The sequence below is a fragment of the Durio zibethinus genome, chromosome 10 (assembly GCF_047325235.1).
Source record: "Durio zibethinus cultivar Kanyao isolate XHJ-2024 chromosome 10, ASM4732523v1, whole genome shotgun sequence".
NCBI lineage: Eukaryota > Viridiplantae > Streptophyta > Magnoliopsida > Malvales > Malvaceae > Durio > Durio zibethinus.
In genome coordinates, this window is record NC_143171.1 from 9680020 (window position 1) to 9698638 (window position 18619).

The 18619-nt window shown below is 29.7% G+C and overlaps 1 protein-coding gene across 2 annotated transcripts; it reads left to right on the forward strand.

The window, feature by feature from the left end:
* The first annotated feature begins 9077 nt into the window (after positions 1–9077).
* LOC111292244 (rac-like GTP-binding protein ARAC1) lies at positions 9078–11695 on the forward strand. Of its 2 annotated transcripts, none has more exons than XM_022884517.2 (7): positions 9078–9607; positions 10219–10306; positions 10416–10525; positions 10649–10712; positions 10871–10935; positions 11080–11145; positions 11209–11695. In XM_022884517.2, exons 1-7 carry the CDS (start codon positions 9509–9511, stop codon positions 11248–11250), a joined length of 534 nt encoding a protein of 177 aa, XP_022740252.2. In that variant the 5' UTR covers positions 9078–9508; the 3' UTR covers positions 11251–11695. The 2 variants fall into 2 exon arrangements, with proteins under 2 accessions (XP_022740252.2, XP_022740250.2); XM_022884515.2 differs by having other exon boundaries at positions 11231–11695.
* Positions 11696–18619: the final 6924 nt, after the last annotated feature.

The following is an 18619-nucleotide window of genomic DNA, read 5'->3' on the forward strand; positions in this document are numbered from 1 at the left end:
CAACTGCTTACATTAAAGAGTAATTCCATTTAAGAAAATGAGTTTAAAAGAAAGGCTTTTCAAAGTTTATTTTTTTATTTTCTTGTTTTTTCTTTTTATTTTGAGTTCTCTATTTTTTCCCTAGTTTCTTTCAAAAAATTTTGTTTTTTGTTTTTTTAGGTTTTTTAAGTCTTTGCATGGATTTATTCAAATTTTCAAGTGTATGATGTCACAATCATTTTTTTTCTTCTCTTTTTCTCTTTTGTTTTCATATGCCCACATAACTTACACATAATTCACTTCGCCAAACACATAATTCATGAAAAATGTCCCATTATAGTGTGCCTTTTCAAATGACAATCATGTTGATGAGCTCACAATGAGTCTCAAATGGTTTGTGTCATTCAACAAAAAAGAGGGTTGTGGTACAAATCTAGTGGTTTTAAGGGTAATGGGTGATTTTACTTTTTTGGTCGATTTACCCCAAAACATGAGATATTGTAGGGTGATAATTAAGCCTTTGTATGGTCAAGGCCATTTGATGATATTTCAATGATTTTGGTTTTGGTAGATTTGACACTATAATCTTGACATATCAAATTAACCACATTTATATTCTTAAAAAAAGTTCAATTTTCTTGATTTTCTAGAAATAAAAAAATCTTTTTATCTTTTTTTTTTTCAAATTGATTATTTCATTGTTCATTATGTAGGAAAAAATTATCATTTCTTTATGATCAAGTGAAAATAAGGTTCATCGAATTCAAATATGCGTTTCTTGAAAATTTAAGGCTCTTGCCTCATTTAATGGTCTTGAAAAGAAAAATTGTGAGGCTATTTATGAGGGTTGGTTTATTTCTGATAGTAATGACTAATTTTTTCAAGACTCATTTTCACCTTTCATTAAAAATTTTTTTATTATCTTTTAACACAATTCATTTCATTTTTTAGGATCTTGGTATCAAATTAAGTGGGATTTCATTTTCAATTGAACATTTTATTTTTCTCAAAAAAATTCTAAAAATTCAAAATTCATAAATAAAAAAATTTTAGATCACAAATCCGTAAGGTAATTTAGCATGCCAAAGTTCATTCATTCAAATATCCAAATTAAACAATAACTCACATCTTTAAACAAAGAACATAAATTGCCCTTGAATTACACGTTACCCTTTACCATAAAAGTCAAACATTTCTTTAAATTTCCCAAATAGCTTTGAGTGTTAGATTTTTTGAGATTTCACCATTTAGATTGTATTTCTGGCTTATTCCCACTGACAATTCAGTTAGATTCTTCATCCAACTTTTTTTTCATCCTTAAAGTCTAATGCTGTAGCTTTGATAAAATCTCTAACCTTGTATTTCAATTCAAAGCAGTCTTTGTTGAGTGTCCATAATTACTGTTATGGTAATCACATCGTGTATGAGTATCATACCATCATGGGTAAAGAAGTTTAATAGTTTCCATATGCATAGGCATCGAAAGGTTTTTTCTAGATTAGCTGGGATAGTAATTCAGAGTAAGTCATAAGAATTGATTTGATCTGACTTTTCACTTGCTTTCTTCGTAATCCATTTGGCTTTTTGTCAAGCCTTATATTGGTTTGACGGAGGGTGCAGTGTTAAGGCTAAGCATATAAACAAGTGTTTGGGGAACAGACATTGGTTGAAAAAATGGTGTTGGTTTGGTTGATAAGGATAGTGAGTAGATACTACATGGGCTTGAAACATTGGGTTATGATAATCTAGGGTGAAACTTCTAGATTACTATCCTCCACAACTCATAACTTGAGCTATACTTTTTTCTTTCTTAGGTACACTATTCTTTTTCCTTGGGTGGTCTTTATTTTATCAAGCTTATTATTCTTAATAGCATTTTCAATAATCTTACTAGAGATCACCATGTCAAAAAAGTTTTTGGTGACATTCTGAATCATTTTTTCATAATAAGTAGTGTTCAAAGTGCTAATAAATAGAAACGTGATTTTTTTTTCATTAAAGAGTGGCAAGTACTTGAATGGTCATATCTCTCCATCTTAAAACGTACTTCTTAAAGCTTTCACTAACTCTATTCCCCATGTTTTATAAAGACAAACTATCAAAGCTAAGTCAACCATATGTTTTATATTGAAAATTAAAAGCCTGTGCAAGATCTTTCCACGAACGTATTCAGCTTCTATCCAATTAGGCGTACAATCTAGTTGTTGACCTTTTTAGGCTATCTTCAAAACAGTGAATTAGGAGTTTATCATCATGTGTATGACCCATCATCTTTCGATAAAATATCATGAGAAAAGTGGATGGGCATTTAGTTTTATCATACTTTTCAAATTTTGAAACTTTAAATTTTACAGGAAGAATCAGATTAAGGACCAGACTAAGCTCATTGGCATCAATATTGTCAATTGTGTCATTTCCTTTCACAAGTCAAAGCCTTTTCTCTAATAAGTCATACTTTTGTCATATTCCTATATTCTCAACTTGCTTCCATATTCCCCTCAACTTTTCTTTCTTTTTAACGTCATTTACATTTGGGATAAAGATTAGAATTACAAGGCTACATCCTTAATCTAGCCCAAATTGTCTTTGATTTTACTTTTAACTTACAAGCATATTTGTATCTATAAAAGCATAAAATTATCCTTCTATTGGTTGTGGGTATGCTTCTCAAGAGGTTTGGGCATAGTATGGGGTAAAACCTGGTGGGTAAAGTGGCACATCCCTACCATTGTCTATTTGAGGTCGGGACTCTTCCCTTATAACATATATCATAACAATGCCTTTACCTTTAGACATGCCCTAATCAATTCCCTCATTTTAACCATTTGTTTCCTTGTCCCTTCCTAAATTTTAGTCATTCGTTCTTGTATTAGCTTTTAAGCCTTCTTCATATTCTCCATCTTAGCTAACAGTTCGTTTTTTATAGTTTTAACTCTTGATGTAATGATTTGTTCAAAATTCTATTGTCTTGCTATTCTGGTGCCCCCAAAAAATCCAAATTTATTCAATATGAAATAGGATTCCATAGTATCATGCCATAAATGAAAATACTAGGTGTGAAAGAATGATTAAATGAATGCATGAGGGATGCCTTGATGAGTGATTGATGTATAGTATAAAATGCAAGAATATTTACATGAACAATGATGCATATCATTTGTGAATGCAACAACTTGTTATGTTAGTGATTAAACATGCCCAAATGATAATGCAGAATGCAAATCTAATTAAAAATCATACTATTCTTGAGTATATGTATATTTATCAATGACAGAACATACTTACATGGAATATACTAATATATTACATCATAATAAGATATCTTTATGTGAAATGTTGTGCATGCAAATATTGTGTTATTTATGAATGTAAAATATGATGACATGAAAAAAAGAATCAAATATTGCGAAACGCAAGAATTTTTTCTTTATGTTTCTTTTTCATATGAAATGGAAAGAATTTAATTTTTCCATTAAAAGAAAGAAAACTTTAATTTTTTGAAGAAATAAAAAGATTAAAGGATAAAAGTTCATATATAATTTTCTCTTACAAAACTAAAGCAATTAGCTATAATAATTTCTTAATAGTAAATAAAATATTTTATATTATTGAAAAAGCAAATTTTTTTGGAAAGGGTTTCCTTTTTTCTTCTTGTTCCAAAAAAATTGAAAATACAAATCTTGCACGTGCACAAGATGAATTAGCACAAATTAAATAACATCTCAAAAAGCCTTTTATCGGAAAAATGTATTTGTCTTCTAGTTTTTCGTATTATTATCCCAACAAAAATGGTGTATCAAATTGTCCCCTCATGTGTCTTGATTTGAGTAATTTCTACAAAAAGAATTAGTATGGTTTTACTTAGAATTGGTTTCTTAGATTTACTATATGCTGGGTTAAGATTTATTCGCATCTAAGAGGTTCTCAAATTATTTCTTGCTGGCTTTTACGCGGGACATAGGCTACAAACGAAAAATGATTCAATTTGAGTGAATTTGAGTGAGAGTATTTCACTTACCATTACAGAGATTATCATCTTACGAGAGTATATGTGCTTTAGTCCCTCATAAAAGAGTTTAAACATTGATATAGTTCATACATGATATGAATGAACTGATGTAAACGAGGGAATTGAGTATCATAATCCTTATTCTAAGTGTGTCATAATAACAATAATAGTAATAATATATACAAAGTATAAAATAAATGAACAAATAATAAATAAATCACATTATTAAAATGAAAGGCAAGTTTTTTTTTTATTTTTCTTTTATTATTATTGTTGTTGTTGTTATTTATTATTATTATTATTATTATTATTATTATTATTATTATTATTATTATAAAAAATCAAGATTAGGGAAATTAAAGTTAACTATAAATTAAAACCATTAAATCAAAATTAATGATAACATATAATTAATTTTGACTGGACTCTCTAAAAAAACACGATATCCCCAACCAAATTGTCAAACTGTCTAATGTTATTAGCGTTGCTAGATGAATTTTAAAGAAATAAGAGAGTCGCCAGCAGTCTTTTTGGTTAGGTGCGATTGGTCACCTATTAAAATTTATTTCTATAATAAAATTTTAAAATTAATTAAAAATATAATTTTAGGGTCTGTAAAACAGTTTAAATTTAAAGTCGATTACACAAAGAGGATGATTAACACTCTTATAACACCTATTTAAATGAGATCAGCTAATTATGTGTGATCCCTTAATCTTGACACAAATTATCTTAATTTGATGTTTAAAAATAATTTTCTTAACTCCTTTTTATTTATCACAATTTTTTGGATTTTTATTTTTTTGTTATTTTTTTTGTTTAATTTTATTAAGAATAATAAATTAAAACTTTATTATTAAAGAACCTTTAAAATGTTTAAGTACGTTAATAACTTTAAAATAATTTTTTTATTTAAAAATTTTTTAAATATCGTTATTCAAATTATCTTAGAATTACGTCCTTGAATGCTTATTTTTATTTTTCAAAAATTTGATGATAGACATGCAATGCAAATAATGAAATATTGGTGCTTATATTTTATTTACTTATTTTTTTGAAAAAAAAAACTTATTTATTAAGTTTTATTTTATTTATTTATATTTTTATAAGAAAGAGAAAATTATTATTATATTAAAAAAAATTTTATAAATATTTTAATATAATATTTTAAAAAAATTTTTCATTTTAAAATTTCTTAATCATCATTATTCATATTACTTTAGAATTTAATTATCGAATTTTTTTCACTATTTTTATTTTTTATTTATTTATTTTTATTATATTTTGTTTCATTAAAAAAAAAGATATAAAATTACCAAAAAATTAAAATTAAAATTTTTATTATTAAAAAAAGTGATAAATATTTATTTTGAAAATTTGTAATTTTAAACATAAATAAATGAATAAAAATAAAATAAATAACTAAAAAAATAATAAAAAAAGCATAAAATGATTAAAAAACCCTCAATCGGTCGATTAATAACCTGGTCAACAGTTTGAGCGGTTCGATTTGTCTGGATAGATTTTCTGATGATCTGGAATGATTTTCTAGCGATCTAGAACGGTTCTTTGCAATTCAGTCAGTTTTTCAACGATTTGATTGAACCAAGTTCCTTTCAAGCTACTCTTTCACACTATCTAATAAGATTTCCCCAAAAATCATTAGACCCCCCTAGATCTAAGCCAGAACCTGCGGATTTCGAAGCCAAAACCAACTTTCTCTGCCGCGCCAAACACCGCAAGCTTCCGCTATGATCTTCCCCCTATCCTAAGCTAGCTCTCCTCTAAAAATCTGGCCTTGAATCTCCTTCAAAGTCTCCAAAACCGAAACCCCTTCTTTTTTAGGAGGGGCTTTTTTCTTTTTGGCTCTTTTATTGTTGCTCCCTGAAAGGGGATGAGGATTCTGTGATTTTGTTGTTTGGCTAGTGGTGTGTTGGGGCATTTGGTCGTCTGGCAAAATGCGTTTGGCTATCGTTCGGTGATGATGGGTTGCCATTGGCAATGCGATAGGGGTGAAGAAGGCTAGATGGTAGTGTTAATGGGGATCGGTTTTTTGTTTACAGGGATCTGGGTTTGTGATTTTTAGGCAGAGTTTTTATTTTTTCCCAGATTTAGCCTACCTTTTGAGTTTTGTGTTTGGGGTTTAATAGGATCGATCTTGAACCAGTCCCAGGATTTGGGGCTTAATTTCAGCTATCATGGCGGCTATCTAAGGGGGTAGTGCAGGTTAGGGTGGTAGGGAGGCTGGTGATGGATGGCTGATAGTACGGATAGCCAGCATCTAGGTGGTGTCTTCCACGACATCTACTACCAATTTTGCAGAACCCATTTTTTTATTTTAAATTTTTTTGGCTTTTCAAATTTTTTTATTTCTTTAATTATTAAAATTTACTTAACGACTTTGGACCTTAAATTGCAAATTGGGCTTAGGGCTTTCAAACCCAACCGACTTGGACGGAATCATAAATCCAGAAAACCAAAAACAAAGTTCAATTGAGTTCAATTAAGAGGTTCGAATCTTCAATCAGCCTATCAAAAAAATTCATAATTAAATCGACTTGAAAATTTGAGTGTAGGCTTGAAAATCGAATTAATTTAGAATACGAAATTAATAATTTAGATAAAATTAAATGTTTATAAAATTCAAATTGATGAATCTTAGAAATTTATTTTTTCGAACAGGATGGCTAATAGAAGGAGTAACAGAAAAAGTTAGTCATAAGACTGTTAAACCAATAGAAATGATGACTTCTGATAATAATTTATATTTTAAAAATGCATGAAGTAGCACTAATAGAAATTTAGTTTTGCCATCAATTTCTTGAATATCAAATCCTTCAATTCTAGGAGACGAAACAGTCAATTTATAGGAACGATCAGTTCAGCAACTTCAACCTATTGATATGAAAAACATATGGATATTAACTTTTTCTGTAAATTCTTTAAGAAGTTCTTTACCATCGAGAACATCTAGAAGAGAATATATAGATACAGCAATCATCAGTCAAATAAAAATTGGTGCATTTAGTTTGAATCAGTTGGCTGACCTTGTCACCAACTGTAATTCGAAATGGGCGGGTTATGACTGTTGCTGTCTCCACCTAAGAGCCAAGCACTCGCCCTTGGCCTCAGCTTGCGGATTAAATGAAACAAAAAAAAAATGGTTAAATGCTAATTTAAGATTTAATGTTTAACTTTTTTTTAATTAAAAATATTATTTTTAATTTAATTCAATTAAATATTAAAAAATTTCCAAATTAGATCAGATTAGAATTTTTAACGAAGTAAGCTGGAAGCATTGTAATATAATGAGACTGTGATGGTGAAGAGAGAAAAGGGGTGAAATCGTATTTTCGGTGCAAAAGAACTAAAATAAAAACGATGAAACCAAATTAATTTGAATATGATTTTTTTATCCAATGCATTTAGAAAAAAATATTGATCAGAAAAAATTATAAAAATACGAAAATTGGTCAAAAAAGTCTTGCTTTGAGCATATCTGTTATTGAATCTCAACACCAAATTCACAAATTCACAAAAAACCCTTTGGACTCATTATGCCTTTCACTTTACGACCAATCTTTTTTTTTTTTTTTTTTTTTTGTTAACCTTCAATCAATTAACAACAAATAAAGAAAATTAATTTGAATATAAAGTTATAAAAAATTATATATTTAGTAGATAAAAATGAAAGAACTCTATAACCTAACAAATTTAGAAAAGACAATAAAAAAAATCTAAACTTTAATATAGTATTAAACATTCAATATAAAATTAATTAATAATAAATTAAAGAGCATAGTTTAAATATAAAATTATAAAAAATTAAATATTTATTAAATATGAAATAATATTTTTTTAATAAAATTAATCCTATAAAATGCGTTTCCAGTTGCTTCTCAAAAGTTCCAAGCAAGCAATTTTTAAAGCATTTATGAGTTTAATTTATTAAGCTTAAGCTAGGTTTAAAGTTTTCCCATCATAATAAACCAAAATCAAGCTCAAATTACTCAAAATCCAATTATGTTATCGTCACTTTCATATACTTGATTGCAAGACCATCACCTTTACTTTCTCATCTTCGATAAGCGCGCAATAGAAGGCGATGGACAAAAAAGAGATTCCAAGAATTAGAGAGAAAATGAAAATGAAAGTAATATAAAAAAAGTTTTTATTTATTTTATTTTATTTTATAAGCCAACATTTTTTATTATCTTTTATTTTATTTTATTTTTTGACATTTGTAATAGTTAAATATGTTTACATGCCTGTAATTTATTTTTGTTACAAAATTTTAATTTGAGTTAATTTGAAATTGATTAATTTTTAATTAAATCAAATTAAAAGTGATACCTCTAATTAAGAAAATTTTGAAAATTAAATACTAAATTAGGTATTTAGTCAAAGAAAATTGCAAACTCCATGATTGGTTCAAGTGATATCTTCAAAGATTTCCCATGATTCTTAGCATTCTTTTAACCTCAAGTAAAATTGAATTGGCTAACACTTTGCTGAAAAATGATCCTATAAAATGGTTATTTTATGTTATTATATGTTAATTTCATTAAAATTATATTATATAATCAAATTATTAAAAAAATTAATAATTTATTAGATATTACAACTGATAATTAAAAAAATACAATTTATTTTTAATAAATTCAAATATAATATGTAATAAATATTTATTTTTTTTTAATATATGATTAAATGATATTATTTAAATAAAATGAGCATATGCGTCTCATATAATCTTTGTTTAATGTTTCAATGAACGAGGTGTAACTTAGAACAAGATTTTTATACTTGTTAAAAAGACATTAATACGAATAAAGTATAAGCTCAATGATTAAAGGCAATTGAGCTACAACTTTTTGACTCTTGATTTCGTGAATTAATTATAATAATTATCTTAAATATTTTCTAATTACTTTAGGATTGAATTAGTATATGTAATTCATGAGAAAAAAAAAAAAAAAAACTTTTTGATGAAACCCGAGTCAAGCTCCGACCCCAAAACCCGAATTGAGCCGAACATCCCGGGTCCGCCGGTTAACACCTTAAAGAATGGGGAAAGAAATTAGTTGGTGAAGATTGATTCGCTCAACGAACGCTTCAACCGGCATAATTTATCGGCCCAAAAAATCAAAAACCCAAACCAAAACCAAAAAAACAAAAACAAAAACAAAAACAAAAAACAAAAAACAAAAAAAAAAGAAAAGAAATTTCCTTTTCTTTTGCTCGTTTTCTTTAGCCCATTTTCTCTAATTTCCTTTTTTGGTTTTCCCCCTCTTTCTGTGGTTTCACCTAGGGTTGGTTCCCCTCAACCTTTATCTCTAATTTTCAATTTTATGCTCAATTGGTGCAAATACTCAATATGAATGGCTGATTGAAGAAGAAAAGAAATAATCTTGAGGGTTTCTTTTAGGGATTTCGAGCTTTGTCCTCAGGTGTTAAGATCTGAGGCTATATATTTTCTTTCTCTCTTTTCTTTCAAGTGAAAAAAAAAAGAAAAAGAAAATGAGCGCTTCAAGGTTTATAAAGTGCGTGACTGTTGGTGATGGTGCTGTTGGTAAAACTTGTTTGCTGATTTCTTACACCAGCAACACTTTTCCTACGGTAATTCCTTTTCTCTTTCTTTTTTTTTTAAAGCATTTTTGGGTACTTTAATGTTTAGGGTTGAATTGTGCTTGTTTTGTTAGGAGAAATTAGCATATGGTTTTGACATGTGGAAATTTTATGAATTGGTGAAAAGAAATTAGGCATTTTTGTTTGATTTTGAAAGTGCTATTTTCATGTCTGATTTGGGATTGAATGAGGATTGACTCATTAACCATTGGTTTTTTGTATGCAATGTTTGTGTTGCAAATATTTGTTGAGATAATTTTATTTGTGAATTCAATTTGGGAAAAGCATATTAAATTTTATGCCTTTTTCGAATACTACATTTTGGATCTTTGACAGAACAAGTGGAAGGAAAAGAGAATTTTTGTCTTATGATAATAGCAACTTTAATAAGCAAATAAGAAAATTCTCTCTCTTTACTCTTGTTTCCTAATCTGTTATACGATTTTAATGTTTTAAGTGGCAAACAAGCTTTCAGGCTCTTTTGTGATTCCATCTTTTTATATTTTGTCTTGATACACATCCTAGGAGTTTTGACAGTTGGAAACTGATACTAAGAATGTGTTTACTCTTTGTCTTACATTTTTCATTGCGGTGAAAAACAGGATTATGTGCCAACTGTTTTTGACAATTTCAGCGCAAATGTTGTTGTCAATGGGAGTACCGTTAATCTGGGGTTGTGGGATACTGCAGGTGCTTTGCACATTGACCTTTTACTCTCTTTTTTTAATCTCATTGTTAGAATCATTGTAGAGATTTCTGTTTTCCTTTGGTGGTTTAAGTTTGTAATTTTGGGCAACAGGACAGGAGGATTATAACAGATTAAGACCTTTAAGTTATCGCGGGGCAGATGTGTTCATATTGGCATTTTCCCTCATCAGCAAGGCCAGTTATGAAAATGTCTCCAAAAAGGTTGGGTGCAGGTTTTTTTTTTTTTTTTTTATATAATTTTTTATTTCAAACAAAGAGAAATGCTTTGTACACTGACTTTTAATTTATAGCTTTCTGATAATTATTTTCTTGTCTTGTTTCCAGTGGATTCCAGAGTTAAAACATTATGCCCCTGGTGTTCCAATAGTTCTTGTTGGAACTAAGCTTGGTAAATTAAAGCATTAAGTGTGCTTTTACTGCAAATGTTTTCTTCAAATAGCTACTTTTTCTTCTGAAAATTTCTATCATGCATTGCTCTCAATCAATCATTGTTTTCTAGTGTGTGCGTTCTAGTGTTCATTGTTTTTGTGTTTTCAAATGAGCCAGATCTTCGGGATGATAAGCAGTTCTTTATTGATCATCCTGGAGCTGTACCCATTTCTACGGCCCAGGTAAAGATTTTTGTATTACTTCATTCTTTTCTTGAATTATTGTTCAGTTATTACTTGTTTTTCCTGTGGCATGGACTTTTATTATTTGCAATTATCTAACCCTTGCCCTTCCTTTCCCCCTTTTTTTTTTTTCGAATCTGTAAGGGAGAGGAGCTGAGTAAGCTGATAGGTTCACCTGCTTATATCGAATGCAGTTCAAAAACGCAAGAGGTATATGTTGTTTTGTAAATATGTTCATATATTTTATATAATGGAATATGCTTTATGTTTTAGGGATTTGTTGACTTCGCTGCAGAATGTGAAGGCAGTTTTTGATGCAGCCATAAGAGTGGTTCTTCAACCGCCGAAGCAGAAGAAAAAGAAGGGCAAAGCACAGAAGGCCTGCTCCATATTGTGATTGGAAAAGAAAATGTAAAAAGATTATGGCCTTCTGTCCTATCCATGGTTCCTTCACCCCTCTCTTTCCCTTACTCTTCTCCTTGCTCTTGAAGATATTAGAAGCCCTGGATTATAGTCTCTCAACTGACAACTCAGGATCTCAATGAAGCATCTGTGGGCTTGGTAGTATTACTTTATTGCAACTGTTGTGATCTCTAATTGTTGAAACTAAGTACGTGGATGCCAGCCTCCTTCCCTTAACTCCAATTTTTATAATTTTATGTGTTAGTGCCCCTGGAACATCCAGTTAGGAAATTGCACGGAAAACCTTAAATTTTATTGCTCTGTATTGTTTTAAAAAGCTTGGTTCGTTTATGGTTTCTTTCTTTTGTGCTTAGTTTCTCGCAACTTGTTTGGTTCTGATAGATCTATGGGTCCTGTCATCCGAATCTAAGATCTGTTTATGCAAATTTATAACCGTTTCTCTTTGTTCATTCACATTATCAGCGCCGCGACCGAGGAGCAGAACAGATATGGTCAAAATTCGTTGTATGAGACGTAGATTAAAAGTTGGGTAAAGCCGGAGAAAAAGAGCTTTTAGAGCTGTCAGTCTAACCAATAAAGAGATGCAGCCCATAGGTTTTCCCTTTTGAATTTGAATGTTTCATGCAAGCTATGAGGTGATGTTTATCATAGCGTCAATACTGCCTGGATTTTCTAAATTTTTTCCCAAATAAGAAATAAGAAATATTTTTGCTTTGGACTGTTAATGGCCGGCGTAATGGGACTTCGTCAAAGTCCCTCTCTTTTATCCTATTCCTCACCCTTTTCGTGAAAGGCATTTTCCAGTTGCATATGGAATCTATTGATAGGCAAATATAAATTATTTGTCGGACTTTATGGTGCTGAACGAAGGTAATCGCATTTAGTATGTTAGATTAGTTTAGATGCCTCTGCATTTTAAATTTTGAAGTTAATTGTCAAACTTCTCTATTTCTTCTCAATTTACATTTTATAGCTAAGATAATGAGCATAAGACTTCAAAGAGTTCAAACTTCAAACCATCAAACCAATTTGACTTGATGTTCTAAACATTAAATTATAACTAATTGTTTTGGTACGGCGAAAGTTTTTAATTGGATTTTCAAATGAACCTTAAATCAATAGAGATGGGAAGTTATATTTTACAGTAACTTCATATGAAAGTGAAAACTACAAAACAGGTGGCCAAATGGTAGATTCTCATTTCTCAGTCCACAACTCTTTCTAGGAAGTTATACTCCAGTTTGCATCCACTTCCTCGCCCATGCAATGAAATCACCAAGACCATTCTCTGAAAGTTCATTCCTTCTCACCATATAAGTGAATGTAGTACAGCTTGCAGTGATATCCAGAGATTACGGCCTTAAAAAGACATTCATTCCCTCAGTTGTCTTGAATTTCTAGGTCAAGAAGCTTTTCTTCTGATCAGATATCCCCCTAGCCCTATGGCATCAAAGAGAATTCTCAAGGAGCTCTGGGAATTGCAGAGAGACCCTCAAGTTCATGCAGTGCAGGTACACGTAATAATCAAGCAACAAGAAGAACAAAAACGCACTATATATAGAGTGTAACTTGTTTCAACACTCTCTAAATTTATATTTATGTGGTGAACTTTAGGTCCTGTGGCAGAAGATATGTTCCACTGGAAAGCAACAAGAATCGGGCCAAGTGACAGCCCCTACTGCGGTGGGGTTTTCCTTGTCACCATTCATTTTCCTCCAGACTACCCTTTCAAGCCTCCAAATGTAAATTTAACTCTTAGCATCAGTAGACCCACTTTCTTCACAAGAATGATGTAAGATTTCTGATTTCATAATATGCCATCACAATGAATAAAACATGGCAGGTTGCATTTAGGACCAAAGTCTTCCATCCAAACATAAACAGCAACGGGAATATCTGTTTAGATATTCTAAAGGAACAGTGGAATCCCGCACTCACCATTTCAAAGGTGATAATTATTATTAGACCTGAAGCAATAAACATAACAATATAAAAGTAATATATCACAATAAACCCATAATAATGACAATAATCAATAATTAACAATGCAAAAAAAAATAAAGTACACTAACATTTACTTAAAAACCCTTCAAGTGTAGAAGAAAAAAATCACGGACCATCAGAAAAATCTCCACTATCAAATAATGGATATATAAAGTTTTTTTCTAACTAAAACTAGAACAAATCAATAACTAGAGAGATAATTGGAGAAATCTCATCAAATATGTGACTTAACAAATACATTATGGATTTGTTCCTAGAGAGCTTCAAATGCGATTTTCATTGTTCAGAATGTAAAACTCTGAATTATAAACATGCTAACAAAATTTTAGCTCAATTGGACCACGGATTAACTTCCGTTTAACCAACTCTCTCTTCTTTCTTTTCTCTCTATTTTTTCTAGCTTTTCTTCTTTCTTTTGGTCTTAATGCCACTATTTGTTTTTCTATTACATAGCCCCCTTTCATTGTTTAAGGCTTTATTTAAGTAAGGCTTTCTTATGTTAAAGAGAAAAAAAGCTTTAGGCCTATTAATTGGCCAAAACTAATGGTGCTGGACCCCACTCTTCTTAACAATCTTCCACTCCAACCTTATTAAGAAGAGATTCATTACTATAGTAATTTTATTTGAAAATTATCTTGGCCAAAGAATCTATTTCGACCAAGTTACTGCAAAGCTCAAGGTTTTTCTTGAGAAGTATCTTAATCAACATATTTACTACATTCTCATCAATATGGACTCTCTTCAACAATATTTGTTATTTCTCAATCATTGAACGAAATCAGTGATATCTAACATCAATGTATTTCATTTTAGCATGGTACATGACATTTTTACCTAAATTTAAAGCACTCTAACTATCACAAAACACCACATACTCTTTCTGATTTAACCCTAATTTAAAAAAAAAGTTTCATCTAAAGCATTTCTTTACATGTTTCGATTGCTGCAATAAACTTAGCCTCTGTAATTGACAAGACAACACACTTTTGTAACTTATACTATAAAAAAATAGCTCATCCTGTAAAAGTGTACAAATTCCCTGAAATAAATTTTTCACTATCAAGATCACCTACCATATTAACATCAATAAATTCTTCTAAAACTGGTTGTGAAACTTCATAACTTAAACATATTTTTAAAGTATCCATCAAATATCTAAAAATTTATTTTACTACTTCCCAGTTAACCTTTCCTGGATTAGAAAGAAATTTACTCACTACACCAATTGCATAAGTAATGTGAGGCCGTGTATAAACCATAAGATACATTAAAGAACCGACTGCAGAATAATAAGGAATACTAGACATAGCTAGTTGTTTTTTCTTAGTCATCGAATAAGATTTCTTACTTAGATAAAAATGGTTGGTAAGTGGACTACTAATTGATTTAGTATATTGCATGTTGAATCTACTAAGCACCCGTTCAACATATTTTTTTTGTGACAACCACAACTTTTCAGCTCTTTTATCTCGGATAATATCCATACCGAGAAACTACTTTGCTGGACCTAAATTTTTCATGTCAAAAGACTTAGACAATTGTTCTTTCAACTTGTAAACCATACCAGTATCTTGTCCCATAATTAAAATATCATCAACATATAATAAGAGAATAATAAAGTTATGATAAGAGAATAATTTGACATACACACAGGGATTTGTTATGTTCTTTTATAGCTATGACTTATCATAAAAGAATCAAACTTTTTGTACTACTACTGTAGAGCTTGTTTCAAGCCATACATGCTTTTTTTCAATTTACAAATTAAGTGCTCTTTCTTTTTCACTTCAAAACCCTTAAGCTGATCTATATAAATGTCTTTTTGTAAGTCACCATGCAAGAATGCAGTCTTAACATCAAGTTACTCAAGCTTAAAATTTAAACTAGCTGCTAATCTCAGTATCACTCGAATGGAACTCATTTTCACATTTGGAGAGAAGATATCATCAAAATTGATACCTGGTTTCTAAAAAAAATTTTTCACAACCAATCAAGCTTTGTACCTCACTAGTTTGTCATCATCATTTTTCAACTTGAACACACATTTATTTTTCAATGACTTCTTCTTTTTTGAAAGTTTAACAAGATCATATGAACTATTTTTTCATAATGACTCAATCTCTTTTTTCGTTGCTTCTAACTAATGCTCTTTATCTAGAATAGCTTGCATATCTTGAAAGCTATTTGGCTCCCCTTCATTGGTAACTAAAATAAAATTTAAACTTAGATATCTGATAGATGACTTGTGCTTTCTAGTAGATCTTTTAGGTTGGACTTTACACCACTTGATGTCAAAGGTAGCTCTCTCTACTCAACATTCTTTGGTGGAAATGACTGCACACCTTGCTTAACACTCTCGGTTAGGGAGGATTGCTCATCTTGTTCAAAACTGATTGCATTTAGCTTATCATTAACTGTGAATGGCTTATTCATATCTCTAAGTTCTATTTTTAACTCATTGCCACCATCTGTGACTTTTTCTTGTAGAACCCTTATTGGTGTTAAAATATCACACTTAACAATAACTCGTGTAGCTTTTTCATTTTTCTCAAGGTTTGCTATGATTTTTTTTTCATGAAAAATCACATCTTTACTTCTGACTATCTTTCTTTTTACTAGATCCTATACCTTGTGGCTAAATTTTTCATCACCATATTTTACAAACACATACGATGTGATTTTACTGTTAAGTTTTGACCTTTGATCTTTTGACATATGCATGAATTCTTTACAATTGAAAACTTTCAAGTGAGGGTGTGAAGTGTTTTTTCCTATCCACATTTTTTCTAAAATGTCAAAGCCTAAAGGAACTGATGGTGATTTGTTAAGCAAATAACAAGTTGTGTTGATTACTTCACCCCTAAATGGCTTTGGTAATTTTGTCATACTCAATATACATTTGACTTTTTTCATAATAGTACGATTCATCCTTTCAGTTACATCATTATGCTGAAGTGTTCTAGGTTTTGTCATTTCATGCTTTGAACAATACTTTTCAAAGTCTTTGGATGTGTATTTCTTACTATTATCAGTCCGAATACACTTCAAGGCTAACCCCGTTATCATTTCCACTATGGCATAAAATTTTTGAAAATACTATAATACTTGACTTTTGTTTTTCAATATATACACCAAAGTCTTATGTAAAGCATCATCAATAAAAGTAATAAAATATCTACTACCACCTAATAACTTAATCTCAATAAAACCACATTTGTCAAAATGAATCAATTCTAATTTATTTTCTTTGAGAATTCCTAAGAAAAGAAACTCTATGATACTTACCAAACAAATAATGATTACATGAATCAAGACATACCTTTAGTCAAGAGAATGAGAGACTGTCTTGCCAAACCTATAACCACTTCTCACTCATGTGTATCAGCCTTTTGTGCCATAAGTTTGATAAAGCATTATCTTCAATGATATTTATCTGGTTACCATTCAATTGCATCCATGTCTTATACATTGTGTAGTATAGTTTTTCTTTTATGATTATCATAGATCCTTTGTAAAGCTTGTCCTGCCCATTTTTTTGTCGACTTTTATATCCTTCTTTATCAAAAGACACTAATAGCAAGTAAGTTAATTGTTATATCTAAAATGTGTCAACATCTCTCAAAGTTAACATGGAGCCCATACTAATTTGTACAATAATATCACCAATCTCAATAATCCAAGACACATTTTTATTTTTCATCTTGGTACAATTAAAGTCTCTAGCTTTGTAAGTTGTAAATAACTCCCTCTTAGAAACACATTGATATGTCGTTATTGTGTCAACTATTCATTCAATGCCGAGATCATCAAAATTATTACAATCACCATGTGTACAAATCAAAGTAATTAAATCACTATCTGAATTTACTGTTGCAACATTACCATCATCTAAACTCTTACTTTACTCATTTTTTCGCTCTTGCTTTTAATTTTGCAATATTAATTTATATGACATGATTTACCATAATAGAAGCACTTCACTTTATTTCTGGACTTGGATCTATGTTTAGACTTACTATGACCTTTTGAGTTTTGACCTCTATTGATGTTTCTACCACTTTCTCAGTGATCAGAGTTTGATTCTCAAGATCTAAATCTTTTCACCTTGCTTTTTCATTAAGCACACTGTCTTTTATCATCTCCAATGTCACATTGTAATTAGGAGTTGAATTAAGAACAGTCACAACTAGAGTATTTCAGTTGTTTGGCAATGAACTCAAAAGAAACAATACCTTCATTTCATCATCTATCTTAAGCTTTATAGTAGTCATTTGATTAAATATATCTTAAAAATCACTTAAGTGCTTTGTAATCAATCATCCATCCTTGTACTGTAAAGTTGCAAGCTTGTCAATATTTTTCAAATAGTGTTGGCATCTGTCTCCTGAGCTACATGATGAAATACGCTGATATCAACCCATTTTCTAATTATAGCTAACGTCTTTTTACATAATTTTTTTCAGCTCATATAAATCTTTATAATATAAATGATCTTTTATCATAGGCTTCCAAATTGAATAATTTGATGCTATCAATTTTATCATGAAACTTGTATCACCTTTTATGATTTCAAACAGAATTTAATTTTATATTAGATTGCTTTTATATCGATGTTTTAAAATAACTTTTGCTTTGATATTATTTATTTGGCTTGAAGCAATAAACATAATAACGTAAAAGTAATATATCGCAATAAACTACAGTAATAGATAACAATTAACAATCAATAATTAACAATGTAAAAAAAATAAAGTACACTAAGATTTATGTGAAAAACTCTTCAGTGTAGAGGAAAAAAATCATGGACTACTAAAAAAATCTCTACTATAAAATAATAGATATATAAAATTCTTCTCTAACTAAAACTAGAGTAAATCAACAACTTGAGAGATAATTGAAGAAATTTTATCAAATATGTAACTCAACAAATGCACCATGAATTTGTTTCTATAGAATTTCAAATTTGATTTTTACTATTTAAAATATAAACTCTGAATCTTAAATCTACTGATAAAATTTTAATTCAATCAAACTACATATCGATTTCCTTCAACTAATGCTCTTTTTTTTTTTTTCTCTTGGTTTCAACGACACTCTTTATTTTTTTATTATACAACATTTTTTTATTGTTTAAAGTTTTATTTAAGTAAAATTAAAAATAAAAAACTTTAGACTTTTTAAGTGGTTAAAATCAATAAAACTATACCCTCTCTTCCTAAAAATTACAACTGAGATCACATTTTGAGCATAGTCACAA

What these genes read in the sequence shown, in the direction of transcription:
- LOC111292244 (XM_022884515.2), top strand. Translation starts at nt 9,509, where the DNA reads ATGAGCGCTTCAAGGTTTATAAAGTGCGTGACTGTTGGTGATGGTGCT. An exon ending in TCTTGTTGGAACTAAGCTTG is followed by an intron (nt 10,713 to 10,870) that starts GTAAATTAAAGC and finishes CAAATGAGCCAG; the next exon opens with ATCTTCGGGATGATAAGCAG. An exon ending in TACCCATTTCTACGGCCCAG is followed by an intron (nt 10,936 to 11,079) that starts GTAAAGATTTTT and finishes CGAATCTGTAAG; the next exon opens with GGAGAGGAGCTGAGTAAGCT.